This window comes from Macaca mulatta, chromosome 12, assembly GCF_049350105.2.
Source record: "Macaca mulatta isolate MMU2019108-1 chromosome 12, T2T-MMU8v2.0, whole genome shotgun sequence".
Classification (NCBI taxonomy): domain Eukaryota; kingdom Metazoa; phylum Chordata; class Mammalia; order Primates; family Cercopithecidae; genus Macaca; species Macaca mulatta.
The window spans coordinates 57654000-57681726 of NC_133417.1; the positions used below are offsets into that span (position 1 = coordinate 57654000).

At 36.1% G+C, this 27727-nt stretch overlaps 1 protein-coding gene across 1 annotated transcript in view; it reads left to right on the forward strand.

Moving 5' to 3' along the window:
* ARL6IP6 (ADP ribosylation factor like GTPase 6 interacting protein 6) overlaps positions 1-20776 on the forward strand; it is a 42791-nt gene extending 22015 nt beyond the window's left edge. Inside the window, 1 exon segment of the mRNA NM_001260607.1 lies at positions 20126-20776. Within this exon segment, the coding sequence (NP_001247536.1) occupies positions 20126-20219 (94 nt within the window). The 3' untranslated portion in view covers positions 20220-20776.
* Positions 20777-27727: the final 6951 nt, after the last annotated feature.

The window sequence follows — 27727 nt, forward strand, 5'->3', positions numbered from 1 at the left end:
GGCATGAGCCACTGCACCCAGCCTAGTGGATCCAGTTTTAATATGAAATGGTGTCAGAGCCTTAGATTATGTACTTATTAATCTCTGAAAATGGTTTTGAAATGTATACAAAATATATGTTGTATGTGCACAAATGAATACAAAATATAAATAAATACAAAATATACACATTCATTTCTATAAATACAAAATATAAAAGATGTGTATTTATATTTTTGTTTGTATATGTGTATATATTTGCATATAAATACAGAATATATATACACATAAATATGTATAAATACAAAATAATGCGTGTATATATATATATATATATATATAATGTAGTCCTGGCTACTGGGAAGCTGAGGCAAAAGGATTGCTTGAGCCCAAGAGTTTATTATACAAAATAATGTGTATATACATTTTGTATTTGTACAAAATAATGTGTACGTATATACAAATATAAATTATATATATACCCAAATATAAGTGAAATATTTACACACACACAAATACAAACGAAGTTGAGTTTTATCGTCAAAACCCTGCCCTCTAGTGTTTATGGAAGATATGCAGTTACTTCAGAAATGTCAGATTAAGTATATTCTCTATGTCACCAGTAGAGTGAGTCCTTGTACAGGGAAACAACTCCGCATTTTGAGAAAGTTGAAATCTTCAGACTTAATATTTTCTTTGAAATCAAATTGATATATTTTATCAATGTGCAACATCATACTTTTATAAAAATATCTTTGTGACAGGTTATGTGTTTTCTCACCTAAAATAAGCAATAATATTAATGAAAGCATTTTTCCTAATTATATAAAAGTAATTCACATTCTTTGTTGAAAATTCCAAAAAAAGAAAAAGAAAAATGGAAATAAGGAAAATTACTGCTGACATTTTAATGTATATTTTTCCATTCTTTATGCATATTTTAAAAATCGAAATTGGGATCACAATGTATATAGTTTTTTGTAAGAGAGTAAAATAAATCATATCTAACTGGTTTGTTAAAATAGTAGTATTTTGCTATCTCTGCAGACTTAAGTACCTGGGTTTTGTTTTGTTTTGTTTTTTTAAACAGAATAGTTGAAGTGGGAAAACCATTTGAGAAGACCATATTTACTGTGACTATCAATTGTGTTTCCCTAGAAACAAACCCCTCAGAGGAAGAATAAAAGTAACATTCATTACTGTTTAGTAAATATTAGGTGACATATTTAATGAAATCATCAGTTTGGATCAATAATTCATAAGAAGAGGTTGAGATTAGAAATAAAAGCATTTTCTTATATTAAAATCTTTTTATGTTTACTGTTATTTATTTATTAGATAAATCTCAGCAACTTTCACTTTTACATAAGCACAAGATGTTTAGGAAATACAAGATAGAGAACTTTGCAAGATATATTTCCGGATAGGTAGTTAATGGACTTCAACAGGTATGTTTTTTGGAAAGATGGTTCCATGTATTCCACTTTGCTAAGTTAAAAGATATACTGCAATATCACATATATAAACTTGCCAATTAGTAAGCTGTCCTTTTCTTTGTGTATTTATTCCAGTAGACTCGATAGAAAGTCTTGTCTTGGTTGTTATTAAAGGTTTGTTAACAGTGTTAAAGAACAAGAGGCAGAGGCAGTAAGTTTAGATTTTGGGGAATATCTAAATAGGCATTCCCATTTTTGACTATGTTATAATTCATTATCCTGCTTCTTCTACACTACCTACTCAACATCTCCAGTTCATTTCTCATCACTTTTCCTTGTTCATTGTCTGGGTTTTGTGAGTGATTTCCAAGAGACAAATATAACAGTATGTGTATAGTCAGTATTTAACATTTTGGTTATCAGCTTTAATTATAGTTTTCAGGAGTTAATGCATCTCACTATGTTACCTACCCATGGAAAAATACTGCATACAAGGAAAAACTAGAACTTTAAAGAATCATGGGCTGGGCATGGTGGCTCATGCCTGTAATCCCAGCACTCTGGTAGGCCAAGGTGGGAGGATGGCTTGAGCCTAGAACGTTGAGACCATCCTGGGCAACATAGTGAGACACTGCCTCTACAAAAAATTTTTAAAATTATCCAGGTGTGGTGAAATGCGCCTGTATTCCTAGCCACTCGGAGACTGAGGCAGGATTGTTTGATCCCAGGAGTTCAAGGTTGCAGTGAGCTATGATCATGCCACTGCATTCTAGCCTCGGTGACAGAGCAAGATACGCTCTTTAAAAAAAAAAAAAAAAAAAAAGAACTTTGGGGATTGTTCTAGGCTTGGCCAGTGGCAGCAGAACTTTTAAGTCCTTTTGATTGGGAAAATACTAGTTGTGGATACTAGCTGTGCCTTACAGTGTGTTTTCCTGAACAAGTATACCTTTTAAGCTAATATTCTAGGATTTCTAGGGATGTTTTAAGAGAGTCCTATTAAACATTATGGGGGAACTAATGCCCTCCTAAGCCACCCATCTCTTAGGTTTTACTATTAGTCTGGTGTTTCCATTTTTTAATAAAGAAATCAAGTCTCAGAAGTTTAAGCCACTTGCACAAAGTCAAGTAATTTGCAAGTAACATAGTTTGCAACTGACTCTGTGTTTATTTTTATTCACCGTACTAGCTAACTTATCTCCTCTGCATTATGAAATTAATCATCAGTAAGAGGAATTTCACTAATTGAAATAGCATCATTTTATTGACGATTAACAGGCATTCTGAGCTTTTGCTATGTGGCAGTTTTGCCCCCACAATATTGCTAAATCAAAATCTGTTCTTAACATCAAACTTTCTCTGTCTTCTCCATTGTCTTCTCGTAGTACCTGTATTCCACTTTTAAGACTGCACTCCACATTTCACATCACCTATGTTCAAGCTTCATCTAGTGGTGAAAGTATGTAGCTGCAGGTTCATAGTTATTCAGTGTGCTAGAAATAAAAACCACTCTGATAATAAATGTCACATCTAGGATAGAAATGTTACTCTATAGTAGTAAGTTTAGTGGAAAAATGATAACATGAGTGATGCGTCTTATTGCTGACATGAAAAAACATTCACAATTTTGATCAAACGTCAAATTTAACAGCACATACTGAACCTTCACAGTAGGACATTAACATTGTAGGAATACAAAATAACCTGGGGATTCCAAAATAAGTCATTCTTGGCAAGTAAAGTTGGTTTATTAATTTTAAATCTAGTTAATTTGCATAACCTAAGTATACAGAATACAGTGGCAAGCACCCCTAGCATGTAATGATTTCTGTAGCTGAAATCATTGTGATGGGAGTTACTATGCCAAGGAAGCTCCTTAATAGGTCTATTATTTTATGCTAAAGATATCCACAGATATTTCTTTCCAAGGAGGAAAAAAAATCAATGCTTGTGTTTAAAGTTATGAGGATAGGCCAACTCTGTAAATGGAAATAAAGTACTGCTGAACATTTCAAATTACAAGCTTATGCTGATCAAAGGTATATAAAAGTAAGATTTCTGGTGAGTTGGATATCTGAATCCAAAGCTTGGATTGTTGAATCATCTAGTGAGAAACTGATTTTAAATGATTTTCTCTCTCTTTTGAGATATGCTATAGAAATAACATGTCTTGCAGTCACAGCATTGTAGTTTTTGGAGCATGTCTCAGTTCTTAAATCTTCAATTGACTTCTATGCTAAGAGATTTCTTATCCTGAATCTTATAACTGAATATGAGTCTTTTTGAGGCATAGACTGAATTGTTTTGAAAATAAATCTCGGCCGGGCGCGGTGGCTCAAGCCTGTAATCCCAGCACTTTGGGAGGCCGAGACGGGCGGATCACGAGGTCAGGAGATCGAGACCATCCTGGCTAACACGGTGAAACCCCGTCTTTACTTAAAAAACATACAAAAAAACTAGCCAGGCGTGGTGGCGGGCGCCTGTAGTCCCAGCTACTCAGGAGGCTGAGGCAGGAGAATGGCATAAACTCAGGAGGTGGAGCTTGCAGTGAGCCGAGATCCGGCCACTGCACTCCAGCCTGGGCAACAGAGCGAGACTCTGTCTCAAAAAAAAAAGAAAGAAAAAGAAAGAAAAAGAAAATAAATCTATACCTTGAGTACAACTCTTTGTTCAGTTTAATGACCTTAAATATCTATGTTTATGCTAAAAATGTTTTTTTAAAGGCATCATTTAAAATGTTCCTACATAGCTCTTTTAGAGACCAAAGCCTTCAAAGTCATCTCACAGATAGTCATTTTGAATTATTAGAAGTCAAGCAAAATTATTATATTTTTATTATAACTAGACTCAGTTTTAAGTTACAGTATTTGTTCTTCAGGTGTCCTTTGAATAATTACATTTGTGCATTTCCTAGGCAGATTGGAAGACACTGTTGAATGTCTATTTTATAGAAGTCAGCATAAATTTACTCTTACATTTTTAGAGAAGTTTGAAGTTTGGTATCTCCTCTTTCGATGTATTATTGGTTGTGTTTATCAAATAACCCTGTATGGCTTATTTGATACAGAGTTCATGGTCAAAATGCAGGGAAACTTCACAGTTACTAGTGTTATATCATGATTTCTAGGCATATGCCAAGGTAAAGAGTGGTGTCTTTTTTTCACAAATGCCTGCTTAAAATATAATCCATGAGATTAGATTGGCAGTTTGCATTATTTCACAGTCAATATACAAATCAAAGGGTATCTGCTACCTTCCTCATGCTATCAGTCTTTATTGTCTGATCACTATGAATTATCCGTCTATTTCTTCTTCTTCCAACCACAAATAACATTTGATAAGTACCATACACTCAATTTTAGAAAATATGCTTTTAATTTAATTTTTATTTAATGTAACATTATGTGCATCCTTGTTTAAAAAAATTGTATTGCCTTACAATGCAATCTGGAATCTGCAAAATAAATTATAAGTGAGAAAGAAAAGGGAACAAGTTAATTTTAGTTTGAATTAATTTTTGGTAAATTGTTTTTATTAACTATTTTAGAGAGTAACGTGATCTGTTAATCTTTTACATGTGTTACTTTCTATGTAAAGTGTTCTGTATGTAATTAGATGCTAACATTTGTGTGTGAGAGCATGTTGTTAACTGTAGTAGGGAGCCACAGATAGTAAAATACTTTGACACGCGAATTTCCTGGAACATTCAGGATTCAGGATTGGCATCCTGTATTATAATATTACTTTTCTATTCAACATTAATTTGGGTCTTTAAAACATTATTATTAGAGTTTTCTCTGACTTCTTCACATTGAGGGTTATGAAGATAGAGAACAAATAAAACAGTTAAATCATAATATGCAATTCAAGAAAAGGGAACAAGTTGATTTTTGCTTGAATTGCTTGAAATTTGAAATTTCCAGCAGCACTCGATTTTCTTTAATACAGTTAGCCTATCCTCATAACTAAATATAAGCATTGACTTTTCCTCCTTGGAAATAAGTATCTGTGGACATCTTTAGCATAAAATAATATACAAGTGTTACAGGTTCTTGACGGGCAGATATATAAGCCTTGGAGATCAAAAACAGTGGGTTAGTTAGTATTCAAATTAGAAATTTCTTTTCCACGCAGACTAGATTTAACATTGAGCACAATGAAGTGACTCTACTACTTTGATAACAGATTCTGGAGAGCTGCCTCTTCGTCAAATCAGATTCTTTATTGCCATGAACTAATGAAACAGATGTCAGATGGCTAATTGCAGTAGGAGAGAAAAGCTACTGACAAAAGAGATGGATCAGGAACTTGGCCTTGATACTTGAGTATCATGAAATCTCATTATCTGGGGACTATTCAGAGCCATCAGTTACAGTGCTGTCACTATTAATGAATATATTGATGGCATTGCACTGCAACTTCTTGAAGTAAAGGGTTAAAGTACATGCATATCTTGTAAGATATATTTCATTACTGTTCTGAATGGAGATGTACATAGATGTAACAAAATCCTCTAAGAAATTGTATTAACTATTGGTTTTGTTTTCATAAAGTGATACAGCTAATAAGTGTTTGCTTTGTAGCTTTTTTTTTTTTTTTTTTTTTTAAAGACAGGTTCTCACTTTGTTGCCCAGGCTAGATTGCAGTGGCATGATCTTGGCTGACTACAACCTTTGCTTCCTGGGCTGAAGCGATCCTCCCACCTCAGACTCCTGAGTAGCTGGGGCCACAGACATGCGCCACCACATCTGGCTAATTTTTGTATTGTATTTTTTATAGAGACGGGGTTTCGCCATGTTGCCCAAGCTGGTCTCAAACTCCTGGGTTCAAGTGATCCACCTTCTTCGGCCTCCCAAAGTGCTGGGATTACAGGCATGAGCCACCTTGCCAGACTGCTCTTGCTTGTGCTATTTACAGTGTTATAAATGAGTAGCTGAAAAGGCACAAGTATCCCTATGCCCAGAGCAATACTGATAAGAAATACTTGAGAGACAGTGCTTGCCAGTTTTGTACTTGGAACCCTTTTTGTTTAATAACCTATAAATTACCAGAGGCAGCTTGATACAATTAAAAAGGGTATTGAAGTCAGGAGACGTAGCTTCCAAATCCAGCCCTACCCTAGCAGAAGGACATTTGAACAAGTCAGTTAGTGTATCCAAGCTATAACTTCCTCATCTCTAAAATGGAGTAAAAACAATGGTACCCCATAGGCAATAAGTGTAAGTTTACTAAAGCAACAGATATGTCTGATGATAAAGCAGATAGAGTGTCAGAGGTTTTCTTTTCTTAAGGTTTTTTGAGCTAGAAGTGTGACCATGGACTACCACAAGTTGCCAGTTATCTTTTCTTGGATAATTGTTATTTATCCTGAGATTATATTTTATTTTATTTTATTTTATTATTATTATTTTTTTGAGACAGGGTCTTGCTTTGTTGCCCTAGGCTGAAGTGCAGAGTGGCACAATCATGGCTCACTGTAGCCTCAACTGCCTGGGCTCAAGCAACCCTGCTGCCTCCACCTCCCAAGTAGCTGGGACTACAGGCGAGTGCTGCTATGCCTGGCTAAGTCTTTTATTTTTATTTTTATTTTGTAGAGATAGGGTCTCACTAAGTTGCCCAGGCCAGTCTTGGAACTCCTGAGCTCAAGCAATCCTCCTGCCCTAGTCTCCCAAGGCACTGGGATTACAGGCATGAGCCACCACGCCCAACCAAGAAGTACTTGTTAATATTATCTCATTTAGTTTTTATAAGAACACTAATGAAAAGAATTATTGTCTTCATTTTAAAGATTGAGAATTAGATTTTCTGGTAGGTTAAAATAGTCCTGTGAATAGTATAGCCATGACTAAACTCCAGTGAGGAGAGAGCTAGCTTTCCAGGTCTTTCATTCTGATCATATTAAACTGTTGACCTTCCTGTACTCTCCATTGTCTCTTGCTTCTGGGCATACTGTTAGGTGTTTAGAACACTAAATCCCTCATATTCAATTTTAGTTTAGGGATTAGCTCTTCCTTGAAATTTTTTCTCCCCTTCTACAAGCTGAATGGCTCCTTTATGTTCCAGTAATACTGCCTGCAAAAGTTAGTGTACTATGTCACTAGATTCTGTTATCTTCGAAGGCAATACTGACTCCTACTCCTTTCTCTCTCTTTTTTTTTTAATTTTTATTTTTTGTTGTTTGTTTGAGATAGTCTCACTCTGTCACCCAGGCTGGAGTGCAGTGGCATGATCTTGGCTCACTGCAACTTCTGCCCCCTGGGGTTCAAGCGCTTCTCCTGACTCAGCCTCCAGAGGAGCTAGGATTACAGGCCACCACACCCAGCTAAGTTTTTGTATTTTTAGTAGAGTTGGAGTTTCACCGTGTTGACCAGGCTGGTCTCAAACTCCTGGCCTCAAGTGATCCACCCACCTTGGCCTCCCAAAGTGCTGGGATGGCAGGCGTGAGCCACCATGCCTGGCCAAAATTTTTTTTGTAGACACAAAATCTCCCTATATGCTCAGGATGGTCTGAAACCCCTGACCTCAAGCCATCCTCCTGCCTCAGCCTTCCAAGGTGTTGGGATAACTGGCATGAGCCACCGCATCCAGCCCTACTCATTTCTGTATCTCCCATATGTAATTTAATACCTGATACCGAGTATTCTGTAAATCTTGGTGAATGAAAAGGGAATTGAGGAAGTTATAAAGAACTTTAGAGTAAAAAGTAAGAGGCAAAGTCATGTGTGTTACTATTTCCTTAATGAGAGACATAGCAAAGAGGTGAAATTAGGGAAGCATTCTCTTTAAAATTCTAACCCCGATTTCTTAAATAACAATGGTCAAGTTCATTGAAATACACACAACTTTGTCTGCTCTTCAGCAATTTCTAACAAGTAATTTTTAGGACAAAAGGATACAATAAAGTTAATGTAGTTTTATATTTCTAAAAAGGAAATGCTTTTTAAGTTAATAAAATATAGTGTTGCTTGTTTTTGTTTGTTTGTTTTTCAAGCTTCAGGTTTAGTGTTAAGATCTTTTGATTCCAGATAAAGAACTAACTGGTAGTTACTCCAAACAAAGCTTATATACAGCTTAAAAACTTTCAGGAATTAGAGATTCCTGGGCTAGGGACAGAATGAGAAATCAAAGGCAGCTCAGATGTGTGAAAGGGGAATAGATTAGTACCATCTTGCTCATGCCTTCTCCCTCTGAGCCAGTCAGACACGGAAACGAATAGCCAGTTGGGTCTATATATGAGCCTTTAACATAACTTCTTATTCTGGCAAGCACAGAGAGCTTTCTGCTTAAAGCAATATCAGCTGGAAATGAAGTTATTATTTTAAATTACAAGAGTTCTGTCATAAAAGCATCTCTGACATGTGGGAATACCTGCGAGGGAAAGAAAATACAGGAATAAATAGGGCATGGAACAATTATTCTAACAGAGTGGAGTCTGGTGTTTAGTACTGTGGTATAGAGATTCAGTTCAGATCAACCAAAACTAGCATAAAAACAAACTGAAACATGACAAGAGACCTGCTCAGTTCTGTTATTCTGTCTCTTTTTCTTTTTAAGGTAATTTATTTGGAATTTTTGGAAGTTGCTTATTCAGTACTTTAATTTATGCTTCAAGATGTAAGAATATAGCCACTTAAATTGCCAAAGTCATTGAATTCATTTGAATCTTATATTTTAAATGTATTCCATTCCTGAAAAATGAAAATAATTAAAATATAATTCTTTTATAATATATTCACTTTGCAAGTTACTATTTAATAGTAATGTAAATATATTGCTAGACATATTTCCACAGAATAAAATCTAGATATAAATAATGGAAGTCTGGGTTCTCCAGTGAATTATAAAAGGAGAAGTTGTTATGTAGGAAGAGGGTAATATCAAGCAGAAAACACACACACACACACACACACACACACGAGAGAGAGAGAGAGAGACCTGTAATTCTCCCATTTCTTTCTTCCATCTACTTCCTGGGTTTGCCTTTATACTACGATTGTTTGTGTTTTTGTTTTGGTTTTAAAGCAAGTTTAGGTTTAGGTGTTTTACTTGGAAGGGAGAATCTAAGTCGATGGTCAGGAGAATTTTTTAAAATCTCTTCGGCAGCTAAGTTTCTTTCCTATATAGCTAAGATGTATTGATCATTTACTATGTGCCAGACACCTGGTATTCACAACAGCTTTGTAAGGGTAGATTCTATTTTTGTTTCCATTGTGTGGAGAAGGAAATTGAAGGTCAAAGAGGTCAAACAATGTTGCTCTCTTCATACTCCTTGTAAGAGGCAAGGCTGGCACTCAGACCCGTGTTTATCTAATCATAGAGCTTGAACTCTTAACCACTATCAGGGACCACATAAGTACTTCATTGTAGAATTTTTTATTATTGAAAGGAATTCTCTAGAATCAGAAAAAGGTCATACCTTCTATATAGCTTATCTTTCAGGATTTGGAAGTAGATCTGTTGTAATGAGCCTTTCTTTGTAACTACATCTCCACTCACGTTTTAGACTTATTGAATAATATTTTTTATTTATTTTCATTTTTATTTCAGAAATGTTTTGCAGTATAAAAGAACTTTATCTCAGCATAATAAAATCCACATTTAGGAATCCTAACTTTTACTTGAAGAAACATTCCGGTTTTGCCATTGAGTACTCTATTTATTTTGCTACTTATTCTTTCATATGGTCAAATGAACAGTCACGTCTTACAGTGTTGAAGTAGCAGGTTAAATTATATCCATTAATTTTCATCATAGATAGGTTTCCTTAATTGACTCTCTGGGACTAAAATATTTATGTAGTTATATCCTCTGCATCATTGTTCTAGTTTTAAGTACAGGTAATGTTGACCAATAACCTGTTTTAATAGGTAAAAAACTGTACATAATCTCTTTGAGGTATTTTTTAGGATTATTTCTTGCTACCTGGAATACTTACAGAAATGTAGAACTAAGACTGGGCACAGCGGCTCACATCTGTATCCCAGCACTTTGGGAGTGCTGGGTGGATCACCTGAGGTTAGGAGTTCCAGACCAGGCTCGCCAACATGTTGAAACCCCATCTCTACTAAAAATACAAAAATTAGCTGGGCATGGTGGCACCTGCGCTTGTGATCCCAGCTACTTGGGAGGCTGAGGCACGAGAATCATTTGAACCTGAAAGGCGGAGGTTGTAGTGAGCCAAGATCACACCGCTGCACTCCAGACCAGGTGACAGAGCAAGACTATCAAAAAAAAAAAAAAGAAAAGAAAAGAAAAAAAGAAAGAAAAAAAGAGAAAGGGAGGGAGGAAGGAAGGAAATAGAAGTGACCTTAGGTTCATCTGATCCAGTTTTTCTCCTGATAAGCACGAAATCTTAAGTTGGAGTTCCACTTCTGGTTCTTTTATTTTCCCTTTACATGATGATACCTCTTTTGTCTGTCAGTCCATTGCTGTACCTGTTAAAACCTGGGTCAAAACTTGTATCATTAAGGAAACTTAGCCTTGTTAATAATATTGTTTGCTCTGCTCGTTTACATTTTATATCCAGTTAACACATTTAAGCAAAGGAATGTTTTAGGAAAATTCAGTGTATTTAAGTATATGGAGAGAATGTCAGCAACTTGGAATTTCTTTGTGAATTTGTTTTAACCTGTCACATTTATATATGCAAATAATAATTGTAGTAACATCTCCACAAATAGTCATGCCATTTTCAAAAAATATATAAGCCTTGTAAATTTTGAAGTAAAATGGAAGGTCTTCAAAGTGCAACATTTCTATTATGTTGCCATTGAAACCATGGGATTTTTTTTCTTGTTTTTATCTTTTACCTCATTCAGTAATGCAATCTTATCCACTACCCACTTTTGAAGTTTGGCAGTATTAATAATAAATAATGCTATAGTTTTACTTGAATGGAAATTTTTTAATTTTTATCTGATCAATTTTCCCATGCTTGACTTTTTTTTTATTTTTAGTTGACACATAATAATCATATTCATTAGTGGAATACAGAATGAATGATAGTTTGATACAATGTATAATGATCAAATCAGGCTAATTAACGTATCTGTCACTGAAAACATTTATCATTTCTTTGTATTGTGAGCATTCAAAATCTTCTCTTAAAGCTTTTTGAAAATACGCAGTAAGTTATTGTTAACCATATTTACTCTAAAGTGCTATAGAACAGTAGAAATCATTCCTCCTGTCTGATCGTAATTTTGTATCCATTAACTAACCTCCTGCTATCCTCCCCCACCCCACCCACTGCTGTTTCTTCCCCTACTACCCCACCACCGTTCTCAACCTCTAATAACCACAATTCTACTTTGTACTTCTATGAGCTCGTTTTTTTTAAGCTTCCACATGTGAGTGAGAACTTGTGATATTTATCTTCTTATGCCTGACTTATTTCACTTAATGTCCCCCAGACTCATCCATGTTGCCAGGAATTATAGTATTTCATTCTTTTTAATGGCTGAATAGTATTCTGTTATGTATATGTACCACATTTTCTTTATCCATTCATCCGTTGATGGACGCTTAGATTGAGTCCATATCTTGACTATTGTGCAGTAAATGTGGGGTACACGTATCTCTTCAATATACTGATTGTCATTCTTTTGGATAAATACCCAGTAGTGGAATTGCTGGATTATATGGTAGTTCCATTTTTAGATTTTTTAGAAACTTCATACTGTTTTCCATAATGGCTATATTAATTTATATTCCCATCACCATGTTAGACTGTTACACAGGATTTCAGAAATTATAGTCATTTTGCTTTATTGATCTAAATTACATAATAAAGGTAAGTTGCTTCTCCTGATCAGGCTGATTCTTCTGGGATTAGGTCCTTTCCTTTCCCTTATGTTTCTCTTCATGAAATTGTAGAAGAACCAATGAACAAAAATTACATATTCTCCACTCAGTCTTTTCAAACCCCTCTACCCTTCTGTTACCATAACAGTGTTTTCCTGCTTCAGAGTATGGAAATAAAAGGTCATGACTTGCAATAATAAGAACCATTCTGGAATCCATAGTAGACTCCATGATGAAACTGAACAAAACTGAAACCAAGCCTGGGCAACATGGCAAAACCATATCTCTACAAAAAATTAGCCAGGTTTGGTGGCGCATGCCTGTAGTGCCAGGGTTACTTGAAGGAAGGCCTTGAGTGAGTTGTCCAGGTCCTTGGCGTTTTGAACAAAGAAATGAACAAAACCCTCAAAGTAACAAAGGAACAAAATGCATGAATGAAGCAGCAACAGCAGGGATTTGTTAAAGCGAGAAAGCGCTCCACAGGGTGGAATCGGGCCCGAGTAAGCGGCTCAAGGGTCTGGTTACAAAGTTCTCTGGGTTTTAAGTACTCCTTTTGAGGTCCCTATTGGCTGCCTCTCATCTGGATGAAGGATTTGGTCTTTTGCTAATTAAAGGCTGAGGTGAATTGGCATCCTGTGCAGGACGTTTGCCCTTTCCATCTGAGATGTAGTGGAAGCGGGAAGGTTGTAGGGAGAATAATAGTCTTTGATCCTTTGTTACTCTGGCGTGGGGAGATGGGGTTTTTCCTTTCGGTTTAGCTTTAAGAAGTGTGCATTAATTGGCTTTAGGTTCCCTGTCCTGGATCCAGGTGTTTTCCCTTTGACTGAACTTTAGGAAATTATCACAAATTGGCCTTAGATTCCCTGCCCCCAGACCTTGATGTTTCTCTTTTAGGAAGTTAGCACAGACTGGCCTCGAATTCCCTGCCCCTAGACCCTATTCTCCTGCCTCACCAGTCACTTGGGAGGCTGAAGTGGGAGGATCACCAGAGCCCCTAGAGGTGGAGGCTGCAATGAGCCATGATCATGCCTCTGCAGTCCCGCCTGGGTAACAGAGTGAGACCCTGTCTCAAAAAGAAAAAAAATAAAAGCAGAAGACTGAAAGGAAGCCACCATTCTTTTTACTCCATGTAGATATGACACCTCTTTTGAAAATAAGCTGAATCTTGATTATTTCTATACTGCTAAATAAAAAACTGATTCTTAGGAATAAGGAGGAAAGAACCTGTAAAGAAATAATTGTAGGTTTTGTTCCTCTGACTTAAAAATGCCTTATTGGTAAAACATCTCCTCACCACCACCCACATACATACACTCAGAAACATAGATCTGTTTTTAGATCCTGTAGTCTGTAGTCTATTCAAATGTCTTTTTTATTTCTGCATCAGTTTACTTCTTTTTAAAACTACTTTGATTGTAGGTTATGATTTGAATTTTTAGAATATTTATTCTTTTTGCACATTTATTGTATCGGTGAACTGAGTATCAAAATGTCAATTTCCTTTTTTTTTTTTTTAATTTAAGTTCTAGAGTACATGTGCACAACATGCAGGTTTGTTACAAACGTATACATGGCCATGTTGGTGTGCCTCACCCATTAACTCGTTATTTACATCAGGAATATCTCCTAATGCTATCCCTCCCCCCTCCACCCACCCCACAACAGGCCCTGGTGTGTGATGTTCTCCTTCTTGTGTCCAAGTGTTCTCATTGTTCAATTCCCACCTATGAGTGAGAACACAAAATGTCAATTTTCTACCAAGAAGAATCCTATTGAACTACTACTGAGATCTCATTGAATTTATAGGTGTTTATTTAAAAAAGAAAGAAAGAAATTGACACCTTGACAGTGCTGAGTATTCCCACGTTATGATAGATACCTCCCTTCATTCAGGTCCTCTTTATTTTTTTTTTATTTTTTTTTCCTAGACAGAGTCTCGCTCTGTCTCCCAGGCTGGAGTGCAGTGACTTGATCTTGGCTCACTGTAAGCTCCACCTCCCGGGTTCACACCATTCTCCTGCCTCAGCCTCCTGAGTAGCTGGGACTACAGGCGCCCGCCACAGTGCCTGGCTAATTGTTTGTATTTTTAGTAGGTACGGGGTTTCACTGTGTTAGCCAGGATGGTCTAGATCTCCTGACCTCGTGATATGCCTGCCTCGGCCTCCCAAAGTGCTGGGATTACAGGTGTGAGCCACCGCGCCCGGCCCAGGTTCTCTTTTAATGTCTGACAGTAAAGTGGTTTTTTTTTTATTGAGATATAATTTACATAGGATAAAACTTTACTCTTTTAAAATGATTCAGTAATTTTTAATATTTTCACTAAAAACTACTGAATAACAATATTCAGCAACCATCACTGCTTTCTAATTCTAGAACATTTCTGTCACTCCAAAATGAAAACCCCATACCCATTAGCAATCACTCCACCATTTCCCCCTCCCTCTATCCCCTGGAAACCCATTGTCTACTTTTTGTCTATGGGTTTGCTTATTCTGGACATTTCATATAAATGGAATCATACAGATTTTTTTTTTTAATGTATTCTTTTTTGTTTACTCCTTTCACTTAGCATACTGTTTTCAAGGTTCATCCACATTGTGGCATATGTCAGTACTTCATTCCTTTTTAAGGCTGAATTATTTTACATATGGGTATACCATTTTTTTATCCATTCATCAGTTGATAGACATTTGGGTAGTTCTACTTTTTGACTATTAGGAATAATGTTGCTATGAACACTGAGGTACAAGTTTTTGTGTGAACTTGTTTTCAGTTTTCTTGGATATATGCCTAGAGTGGAATTGTTGGGTCATATGTTGGGTTTAAGAAACCTCCAAACTGTTTCCTACAGCAGCTGTATCATTTTACATTCCCACCAGCGATGTATAAGACTTCTGGGTACATGTGCATAACGTGCAGGTTTGTTACATATGTATACTTGTGCCATGTTGCTGTGCTGCACCCATCAACTCGTCAGCACCCAAAAACTCATCATTTACATCAGGTATAACTCCCAATGCAATCCCTCCCCCCTCCCCCCTCCCCGTGATAGGCCCCGGTGTGTGATGTCCCCCTTCCCGAGTCCAAGTGATCTCATTGTTCAGTTCCCACCTATGAGTGAGAACATGCGGTGTTTGGTTTTCTGTTCTTGTGATAGTTTGCTAAGAATGATGGTTTCCAGCTGCATCCATGTCCCTACAAAGGACACAAACTCATCCTTTTTTATGGCTGCATAGTATTCCATGGTGTATATGTGCCACATTTTCTTAATCCAGTCTGTCACTGATGGACATTTGGGTTGATTCCAAGTCTTTGCTATTGTGAATAGTGCTGCAATGAACATACGTGTGCATGTGTCTTTATAGCAGCAAGATTTATAATCCTTTGGGTATATCCCCAGTAATGGGATGGCTGGGTCATATGGTACATCTGGTTCTAGATCCTTGAGGAATCGCCATACTGTTTTCCATAATGGTTGAACTAGTTTACAATCCCACCAACAGTGTAAAAGTGTTCCTATTTCTCCACATCCTTTCCAGCACCTGTTGTTTCCTGACTTTTTAATGATTGCCATTCTAACTGATGTGAGATGGTATCTCATTGTGGAACTTAAAGTATAATACTAATAATAATAATTAAAAAAATTTTTATATGGTGTGATGTTGGGGTCCAACTTAATTCTTTTGCATGTGAATATCCATTTGTCATGGCACCATCTGTTGAAATGACTATTCTTTACCCATTGAATTGTCTTAGCACTTGTTGAAAACCAGCTGACCATAAACATAAGGTTTTATTTCTGGAAAAAAAAAAAAAAAAAAAAGACTTCTGATTTCCCCACATCCTCACCAACACTTGTTTTCTTTTTCTTTTTTTAAATTATAACCATCCAAGTAGTGAGTATGATGCGTAGTATCTCTTGTGGTTTTGATTTCCATTTCCATATAACTAATGACATTGAGCATCATCAGCTTTTCATGTCCTTGTTGGCTATTTGTATGTATATCGTCTTTGGATAATTGTCTATCCAAATCCTCTTAAAATCCTTTTAAAAATTTGAAGTTAAAAATTCAAATCCTTTTAAAAATTTGACTCTTTGTCTTTTTATTTTTTACTTATAAGAGTTATTTTATATCTTAGATAGTAGACCCTATCAGATATATGATTTGCAAATATTTACCTCCATTTTGTGGGTTTTCATTTAGTGATGTCCTCGGAATCACAAAGGTTTTTAATTAGATGATGTCTAATTTATGTTTTTTCTTTAGTTTCTTGTGCTTTTGTTGTCATATCTAAGAATCTGTTGCTTAATTCAAGGTCATGAAGATTTATACCTATGTTTCCTTCTAAGACTTTTATAGTCTTAGTTCTTGTATTTAGGTCTTTGGTCCATTTTGAGTATATTTTGTATATTGTGTAAGGTAGAGGGCCAAATTCATTCTTTTGTGTTCAGTTGTCCTGTAACACAAAAAATACACATTAATTTGAGATGAATTATAGAGCTAAATATCAAAAGAAGAAAAGTAAAACCTTATTAAGATACCAAGTATCTTCATAACCTTGGAGTAGTCAAAAATTTAATGAAAAAGCCACCAAAAGCACTAGCCATTTTTTAAAATACTAACTGGGACTTTATTCAAATTAAGAACTTCTGTTTATCAAAAGATCTTATTAAGAGAGTAAAAAAAGACACACCATAAACATTATTCACAATATATATCTTTAACAAAAGATTGGTATCTAAAATATGTAAAGAACTCTATAAACCAATAGAAAAAATGAGAAAAAGTTTTGAACACAAACATCAAAAAAGAGGCTTTCTGAATGGTCAGTAAGTACATTAGTTGTCAGAAAAATAAATATTGAAACCACTACAACATACTCTGCAGACCCACTAAAATGGTTAAAATTTAAAACACTGATAATATGAAGTGTTCATGATGATGTGGAACAACTTAAACTCATACATTGCTAGTGGAATGTAAATTGGTACAACTATTTGGGGAAAATGTTTCATGCTTTCTACTAAAGCCTAATTTTTATCTACCTTATAACTCAGCAGTTTTACTCCTAGGATCTATCCAAGAGAAATAAGTGCAGATGCCCACCACCCACCGAAAACATGTTCACAGTGTCTCTATATGTAGGAGCCCCAAACTGGAAACACCCATCAGTAGTAAAATCAGTAAATACATGTTGCTATATACTGCAGTAAAAAAGAACAAACTAATACTACGTACAACATGGACGAATCTCACAAAGACAGTACTGAGCGAAAGAAGCCAGACACAGAAAAATATATATTGTATGATGCCGTGTAGGTGTAGTTTCAAGAGCAAGTGAAACTAATCCTGGTGACAGCCCTCAGTTTTGCAGTTACCTCAAGATCTGCAGGAGATTAAGTTGAATATTTAAAAGGGAGCTTTTTGCGGTGCGAGAAACATTCTCTATCTTTATGTGGTTGGTGAGTACATGAGAGTCTACCACAGTAAAAATTCATTGAACTGTATACAAATGTTAGACATTTGTATTTTACTAGTATGCTTTGATTAAAAAAGTGAAATGCATGTATAGATATAGATTGGATGAGGTAGACATAGTATTTAATTATCATTTGTTGAAGATATTAAACTCATTAATTAAAGATAATATTTTCATTTTACTTGAGTCACTTTTAAACAAGTCCTCTATAGAGTTTTGACAAAGGAGAACCATAATTTCTTCAGTCTTTATTAACAGACTTTAGAGATCACAAATTAGAGTCACAAGAGAGAAAGCCTGCAGGGACTGTCTGTGTCTTCCTCCAAAGAGGAAAATCATGGTGAATATTTTGAAAAGAAGCTTTAAATTAAGTGATTTTTCAAAGATTTAAGTCCTTTGCCTAGCAGTAGTCTGCGACAATTGCTACAGTGTTCCCAGTGGGAATATGGTACATTTGAGATGACAGAAAAACTAGGAACCACCACTCCCAAGCATTTTTTCATTGCCATTAAAATGCATTGCTCTGCCTGCTTAGTAAGGAAGTCACTGAACATTTGAGCATATACATCTCAGTGAAATTCAATTATACCAACATTGTAGTCGTCGGCTTAGTAAACTGAACTTTAAAGTTTTTTCTATTTTTGTGGGATTGTGAGGATCACAAACTACTAAAATAGAACAATTAACTCTGGGAACCTTTTGATGATTAACTTTATCTGGTGAGTACAGTCATCCCCCTTTATCTGTAATGGATTGGTTCCAGGATTCCACACAGGTGTCAACATCTGAGGATACTCAAAGTCTCATACAAAATGGCTTAGTATTTGCGTATAACCTAAGCCTATCCTCTCATATACTTTAAAACATCTCTGGATTATTTATAATATACCTAATACAATGTAAATGTTTTATAAATAGTTGTTGTATTGTTCAGGGTTTGACAAGGGTAAAAAGTCTATACGTGTTCTGTGCTGATGCATTTGTTTTTTCCAAATATATTCTACCTGCTTGGTTCATTTTGCGGATGTGGAACCAGCTGATATGGAAGACTGAACTGTATTAATTTAAAAGTTTTTCGGATCATCACTAAATATTTTATGATGAATGATAATGCTGATTGTTCAATTTTATGATTAGGTTTCTGTTCACTAGTCATCAGTATATATTTGAGGACTTTCTTTTTTAAAGGGACAAAGCATTATAACTTTTACGATAGATAGGTAATATAGCTAGGTAGGTTAACCCTTAATAGCACATGAGAAGTGTCTTAGACTAGCCCTAGTTGGGTAAAGAAAGGTTGAGTCAAAAGAGTAAATAATAACTCCTTTGGAACAGAGCAGGGGACCGTCAGGAAGCATCAGGGTCTGTGTAGCTTCAGATGAATGCAAAGGGCTGTCCTTTGAAGAATGTACCTTCTTCAGTCTCTGTCACAGATACTGTGCGACTGGAATCACTATGAGGTGCTCTTCAAGTGTTAATTCAGAGCTAAGTGCTTCTCTGGCTTTGGCTGCTCCTTAGGAAAGGAGGACAGGATATGGGTATTATGACCCTCTCAGTCCGGGGCCCTTACTGCTTTTGTCTTTTGGCTTTTACTTCTGCTAGTACATCTTCCTGTATGTCCTCAATTTGTTATGCTCCAGAAGGGGGAGTATTCTGTTCTGCCTTCTAGAGAGTCCCAATGGGATACTACCTTGTTTTCTTTTTAATATGTCTCATTCTTATTAGGATAAGCAAATAGTATTATTGCAATACAGTTAGTGGGAAAAACTGTTGTAAGATTGTTACAAGATAAAGGAAACAAATGTCAGGGCATATCATGCACATAAAAGTTATTAAACTCGTCGGCACTCCTAGCAATCATAAAAGAGATATGTCTTTGCTGATTCTTAAGAACTCATTGAAAACCACTTCAGTTAAGTAACCTGTTAGATTTATAGCTGAAATATCTATAAATGACATAGGGAGTTCCTTCATATAACCTAAAAGTGGTGCAAACAGAACAAATACTTGAAATAATATGTATTTTAAGTTAAAGTAAGAACAGACAGCAGGGAAACACACTGCTAATTAATGAAAGAACTGTTTGTAAAATAACAAAACTTATACCTTAGAATTAGGTTATGGCTACACACAGTGACAATGAAACACAGTAAAGAAATATAGGGATGAAACTCAGCATTACTCATCAGTAATGAAATCGAAACAACTATATTTGTTAACCAGTACAGTTTTGACATAGAACTTAATAAGAGCTATCTACTATTTATCCTGCAGATGTCCAATATTCTTTTTTTAAGTTTTGTATTCATATGTGAACATTTGGGAAATACACTCCAAGGTCATAAGTATTTTTGATGAAAACTTTTGGTGTCTTTTTTATACCACATTACATTTTTCCTTTTTTGATTTGTGTTTTTCTTTTTTTCTAGGAAACTGACTGGACATTCTTTCCACATGGGCTATAGCATGGCGATTTTGAATGGCATCGTAGCTGCTCTTACTGTAGCATGGTGCCTCATGTAAACCCACACTGGAGCAATATTGTTGGCAAAACTTAATCATGATTGTTTTCTAATAACAAGAAGGAGCATCATTGTCTACTCAGAAGACTGAGAAACCTGCTGTTCATTATGTAGTTCAGATATTTATCACAATCATCATCATTGTGGAAGACTTTTTAAAGCATTGTTTTAGAATGTCTGAGTATTAAGATACAGATTAATTGGCAATATCTGAGTATTAAGTACTTTCTTCAGAGTATAAGATGTTTACCTCATCTTTTTACTTTTGTGTGTGTAGTTCTTTCAAGTTGTAGAAAACATTTTAATGTAATTTAAACTCAAAAACTTGAATACAGGACAATGCTTGCCTTTTCATGTACATACTACATTTTTTGCTAAGAAATACTGATATTTCTGTTTAGTTAAGGTAGAAATACTTCTTATTTATACATTTAGGAAAGCAAATAATGCCTACTACTCCGACTTTCATAGAAGCTACTTTTAAATCAGAATATTTAATTTTTGATATTCATATAATTAATAGAAGTTGCATTTATATTTTTATGGGGCATAGTTCCTTATGTGTTTTTTAATGTATTTTCATACTACACATTGAATTTGTATGTTTTTAAAATTATTACATCTAGACAACTGTAAATATTATTTTTTTAGCTAGTGCAAACCTAGTACCTGCCATTTTTACTAATTTTTTCTTTAAAAAAAGCAAAAAAGCACATTGACCTAAGTTTAAAATTAAATACGTTTATTTTTAACAAAAAATGCCTGAAAACAGGTAAATTATTTAAGTCATTAAAATATTGAGAAATTTGAAATTTTTACTATTTCTATTTCCACAATTCCAAATATTTATCTTGGTGTATATATTGTTCTTTAACAGAACTTGCATTATTTTGTTTTTAATAAATATAAACATGAAATTTTTGTATGTGAGAATGATTGAACTAGTTTGTTCTTAATCTCAAAAATTTAGTTACCAAAGTAGAAGAGGTGTTTTGATACTAGATATTAAAAACTACATATAGTTCATATAATTTTATAATTTTCCTCTTTAAATGCGCTTCTGTAATTGTGATATTTTGTTTTCTAAGTAATGAAGCCTTAATTTTTCCCCTCTGTTATTAAACACCTTTGATATTTAGAAAGTTACCTCAATTTTAGAAAGATGGGCTATTTCCAAAGCTGTTTTCCCTGGCCATAGGAAAACTTACAATAAGAAAGCATTGTGTAGTCAGACTGCTTATTCAGGCTAAGTGGGAATGAATTTGTGCAGTGTGTTCCCTTATTATCTACTGAATGTTCTTACTGACTAAACAAGATTTCTAAAAGTCTAGCATTTCTTTTACTATTCAAAACTCTTTGGTTGCAAATGACTAATACTGCTCCAATTTAAATTATCTGAAGTGTGTTGGGGGGGGGGTATCTACATATCAATCCCATGGCTTAAGTATTCCTACCAGAGTGGTGGTTGCAGTGAATCTGTTTTCACTCCCTGCCTTCCTTCCTGCACCCTTAAACTCCTCACCCTTTGACTCCAAAGGGCCCTTTCATTGCAAAGATGTATACAAGTAATTTATCTTCTCTCCACCCCTCTGTATTCCCACCCACCACCAATGTGAGTGGCTCCCTCCAGATTCTTTGTGTCTAATGACTAAGAAAGTTATTAACAGTAGACCCCAGAGATACGTAGACCCTAGACAGTCATGTGCCATATAACAGCATTTTGGTCACAACAAACCGTGCTTATGACAGTGAATTCCTCAGTAAGATTATAACACTGCATTTTATTACTATACCTTTTCTCTGTTTAGATACACAAATATTTACCATCGTGTTACAGTTGCCTGCAATTTTCAGTACAGTAACATGCAGTACAGGCTTATAGTCTAGGAACAATAAGCTATACCATATAGCCTAGGTGTCTAGTAGGCTATACCATCTAGGTTTGTGTAAGTACACTCTGATGTTCACACAATGATGAAATTGCCTAATGACACTTTTTTCAGAATATATCCCTGTCATTAAGCCAAACATGACTATATATACCTACAAAATATGTATTAATATAGATACATATAGAGAGATATGTATCTGTAAGATATTTTTATGGAATCCTATTTCTTCTGGACTGTTACTCCCCTTTTTTGGAAAATGACCCTCCTCTCTCCCGTCTGACATAGAGTCCAAATATAAATCATCCAGAATGATGAGGGAAGGATAGTTACCTAACTCTGGCTGAGCTAATCCTAATCTCATTTTGCCTGGCTACAATGAATAGAATAGAGAAATGACTTAAATGAAGTAAGTCTCTTCCCAGGATTTTTCAACTTGAAATTAAGATGTGACCAAGCTGGGAAAATACAAGCCCCGGAAATGCTGGCAGCTGTAGTTCAGCCAGGTTCAGTGGGAAAGAATAAGGCTGATAGGGATATTGCTAATGGCATTACCCTGGTCCATGATGCCCGGTGGCAATCCTGCCATTCTTGATACATGAATCAATAAATTTGTCTCTTTTGGCCTTTGCTGTTAACATTGGCTTTTGTCATTTGCAACAAAACAAGTCAAAATGAGCTTATCTAGCAGCTGGAATCCATCTCTACTATGAAACTGACTCAGGTGATCTCATCTCTTTATATGTAGCTTACAGCATTCCATTTAATTACTTGTGAAAGATCCACAGGATGTAAGTATTGTTGTGGCTAGTGATTAGTCTCAGGGACTTGAAAAGACATTTTAGAATAAATTAAACTAGTTATTATTAATCTTGCTGTTTCATCAAGAATTTATTATGTCCCCAAATTCAGTTCTACCTTGTTCAAGTGTTATCAGAAAGAATATTACTGTAGTTACCAAGATATGATTCTTTAGTTATATAACGTAATGAGTTTTAACTACAGCTGTTACTTAATATCTTAGCATTTCCCAGTTTCCTTACCTGTCAAATGGGAAGAATAATACTTAACAAAATACTTAAACTACAGTGAAAATACTAGATGTCAGAATTTGTAGGACCTAGAGAAAACACTGTAAAAGTAATTTGTTACTTCAAGTACATTTATCAGGACATAAGATTGAAAACTAAAGAGCTAAGAATGCAAATAAAAAGCAGAAGCAGCAGAGTAGCACCCCCGCCCCCACCACACATAAGAAAGACTGGAAATGGGAAAGATAAGGATACAATCAATGGAGACTCACACCAAAGAAGCAGGGACAATATCCAAAATGAAAAGTAGTTTCCTTGAAAAGATGTGATTGAGAGACTTCTGGTAAGTCAGATTTAAAAAGATTTCTATTTTCCCATTTCTGCCCATTCTCTTGATTATGTCAAGTGCCAGAAACCATCTGTATTAGGGTTCTGTAGACGGACAGAATAGGATATACGTATACGTGAAAGGGAGTTTATTAAGAATTGATTCACACGACCACAGGTGAAGTCCCACAATAGGCCGTATGCAAGTTGAGCAAGGAAGCCAGTACTGGTTCAGTCCGAGTCCCAAAACCTCAAAGGAAGGGAAGCCAACAGTGCAGCCTGCAGTCTGTGGCCAATGGCCCGAGAACCACTGGTGTAAGTCCAGGAGTCCAAAAGCCGAAGAACTTGGAGTCATGTTCGAGGGCAGGAAGCATCCAGCATGGGAGAGAGAAGAAGGCCAGAAGACTCACCAAGTCCACTTCTCCCATCTTCTGCCTGCTTTATTATTGCCTCTCTGGCAGTTGAGGGGATGGTGCTCACCCACATTGCGGGTGGGTCTGTGTCTCCCAGTGCACCAACTCAAATGTTAATCTCCTTTGGCAACACTCTCACAGACACACTTGGGAACAATACTTTTGCATCCTTCAATGAAGTCGACAATATTAACTATCACACCATCTGACTAAGGAAAAGGGAATCAGGACCGGTGGGCAGGAACATAGTGCCAGAGAGTCAAGGAGAATGAAGCAAAGGGACTGTCTGATAGTGGGGATATCCTGGTCCGGATAATGTATATAGATGGATCCTTGCAGAGAGTGCCCAGTTGGCCAAGACTAGACTGTGTGCCTACTCCTTTGGCTTCTCTAGTTGAAGGCAGCATCTGAAATTATTTTGGGATGGTCGAATGGATATTGAACAACCACAGATACAAATAATCACTGTACACTCTGCTGGTCAGCTTCTCTTTTCACCCTTAAACTTACAACAGTACGCATATGTAACAATGTAGCCATTATATACTATATCCAATACCAAAGCCAGGACCTTCAGATTGTGTCCCTTCTAGTTTTGCCACATTATCTTGCTGATACTCTACAAATTACTTAGTCATTTTAATACTTATTAAGACAAGACATTGTTTTTTTATGTGAACTAGAACAGTATTTTTAAAAAGGACAAAAATGGGAAATTGGTTAAAATACACTTTATATACGAGAGCAAGAAAATACAGATTGAAGTTACTATCTTATTAAAATTAAGCACTTGGTCATGACACCTTCCCTTCTATACACATGTATTCTATTTTATCTTTGCTTTGGCTACTACCTTGGCTAAATTTCTTCCCTGATATGGTGACCAAAGCTTTATTTCTGACACATTTCAGCTCTTAGTTCATCTTTTGCCACTGTATATGGCAGTATAAGAACAAATATATTTTCCTTCTATATTCTTCCTTGCTTATTTTGTGGCATCATTTGTATTATAATGTTAAAACACGCCAACTAATACAGTGACCCTCTTTTTTGTATGATTATTCATGGCATACAAAATCTAAAATTACCAGATGGCAGTTTGAACTTCCATTTCTTCTGAACCAGTTTTCCTTTTGAACTCCTTCCTTAAGTACTAAAACCTTTAAAACAGAGTTCAGAGTCAGAGGAACAGAAAGCAAAAACTTTATTATTGGGTCACTGGGTGTAATAGAAACATCTGGCAATGTCTTGGTTCTTGAACCCATGTAATATGGGCATGGGAGAAACGAGCAAAAATCAGCTCTTGGATAAAAACATACATTGCATCCAGAAAGATGCCATTTTAGTGTTAACTCTCAGCTAGCTTAATAACTAACTCTTGAATAGATTATTTCAGTGTTTAAGGTGCATTATAAGAGAGAAGTCAACAAAATAAGAATTGAGTGTGGCCAGGTGTGGTGGCTCACACCTGTAATCCCAGCATTTTGGGAGGCTGAGGTGGGCAGATTACTTGAGGCCAAGAGTTCAGCAGCAGCCTGGGCAACATGGTGAAACTCCGTCCCTACTAAAGATACAAAAACCAGTTGTGGTGGTACATGCCTGTAATTCCAGCTACTTGGAAGGCTGAGACAGAATCATCTGAACCTGGGAAGTGGAAGTTGCAGTGAGCCGAGATCACACTACTGCACTCCAGCCTGGGCAACAGAGTGAGACTCTCAAAAAAAAAGGAAGTGAGCAATTGAGCACATTGTCTTACCTCCTCAGGGTATTAAGTTCCTTGGCCTGAGCAATGCAGTGGGAATCCATGATAATGTATAAATTATGCAGTAAACAGTAGGGCTGCCAGAGGCAGGGAAAGCAAATCTAAGACCATAGTATATCTACCAGTGGGGACAAAACTGCTAAGTGCTACCTCATCTAATGCAATTAATTGGCTATCAGGTAGCTGGCTCATTCCCCAAGATATGATGCCACAAAGAGGGAGAGGTAGAGAGGATGGTGGGGTGGGAATGGGGCAGCAGAGATAGAAAGGCAGCAGCAGCCAGGAAAGCCTTTGAAAATGTGGGTCCATCTGAAAACTACCCCGCCATCCTAGCTTTTATGCTCCCATTAAGCATTGGCTTGACTGAGACGACCATCTACAGTATAGGTTATGCTGTCCACCTGCTTATTTAGAGCCTCTTTCACAATGAAGGCTTTGTTGTTAGCATTCACATAGCTCAGAAATATTCTCAATTCTGGGTCCATTTAAAGAGATCCATCTATATATCTCTTCCCAACCTTTCTTAAGTTGGCACCAGTCCTTTGTCAAGTCCCTGGCAATCCAGCAAAACTACTAGTTTGCTCTCCTTGAATATACATAATCCTTATTTCATACCATATTTTTTCTAGCCAAGGAGACAACAATATGGACTGCTTGAAATTCATATTGAACTCCCTAGGAAAATTTTCTTTTTCACTGCACGTTGCTGCCACCTATGAGTGGGGGTTTATGCCCCCCGCCACTTCATTTTTAGCTGGTAGTAACATATTACACTGAATCATCTGTAAATTGGGCTTGAGTTTCAACATCAGTCAATTATCTATACCAAACCCTCATGAGGCCAGACTGGGGCTGAATGAAAAGAGGCTGCACGACAGTAGGAAGCAGGATGGGAATCTGATCATACAACTTGCTCAGGACTTCAGGAAAATTAAAGGATGCATCTATGTCAGTGGTTCTTAACTAAGGGCAATTTTGCCTTCCGGGGCAAAACATAGAAATGTAGCTAATTACTTAGTAATGTTTTGAGATGTTTTTGATTGTTACAATCGGGGGATGCTACTGGCAACTAGTCAACAGGCCAGATTGCTAAAGATTCTACAGTTCCCCAGCAGAGAGGACAGTTCCCCAGGAGAGAGAATAATTCAGTCCAAAATATCAATAGTGCTAAGGTTGAAAAACCCTCATCTATGTTAATGACAAAAGTGAATCAGATAACATCTGGTCCAGAATGGACAGCTGAGGTCACAGGGTTACTGGGAGTTCTAAGATGTGGTGTTTATTCTCGAAAATGCCCCAGTAGAAACAGCTGTTTCTCAAAAGGAAAGAGTTATTAGCTAAACAAGGTTTCTCTCTGCCAGTACCCTGCGGACCTCTGCCTCGCAAGGTCTGCCAAAGACACTGGTTTTTAACTACTATGGCCTTGTATGTTATTAAAGTTCCCCATGTAATATAGCCTCTAGCCAAAGAATTCTCACAAAAACATACCCATAAAAAATTTTCTTCCCATCTCCATAGGCAGCCTATTTTTGTACTCAAAGGAAAAATACTTCTGTACGGTTATACACAGTGCTGTTATTGAACTGAAGCTGAAACTACATTTGGCCATTTAAAGTTCCTTATATTACTAGACAATAGGCAAAATGAGTATTCTGGTACTGATTGCAGTGATTAATAATCCATCCACCAATGGGAAATCCAGTTACTGCAATACAGTGGAAGCCAGAAGGAATATGGACAAAGGTCCAAGCTGCGTCCATGTTAGACTCTCATGTTTACTTAGAGGAATATTACAACACCTGACATTGGCAGAGGCTCAAATCCTTCAGGAATGAAGTTTTGGTTAGCCTACTTGATTTAAAAAACCCTATATTTATTAGATTTCTGGCTGAAAGTCAAGGGAACATGGAATAAATATTGAACAAAATAAGTCAAATACTAGACTAGAGCCTTATCAATTTCAGAAATGAAGAACCATAACCTCTACTCATTTCCTTCCTATGGCATGTGTGTTCCTGCTTTTTTTCTTCATCTCTTCCATTATTGTATGTAGGATTTTAAACATTTGGCTAACTCTATAACTTTAT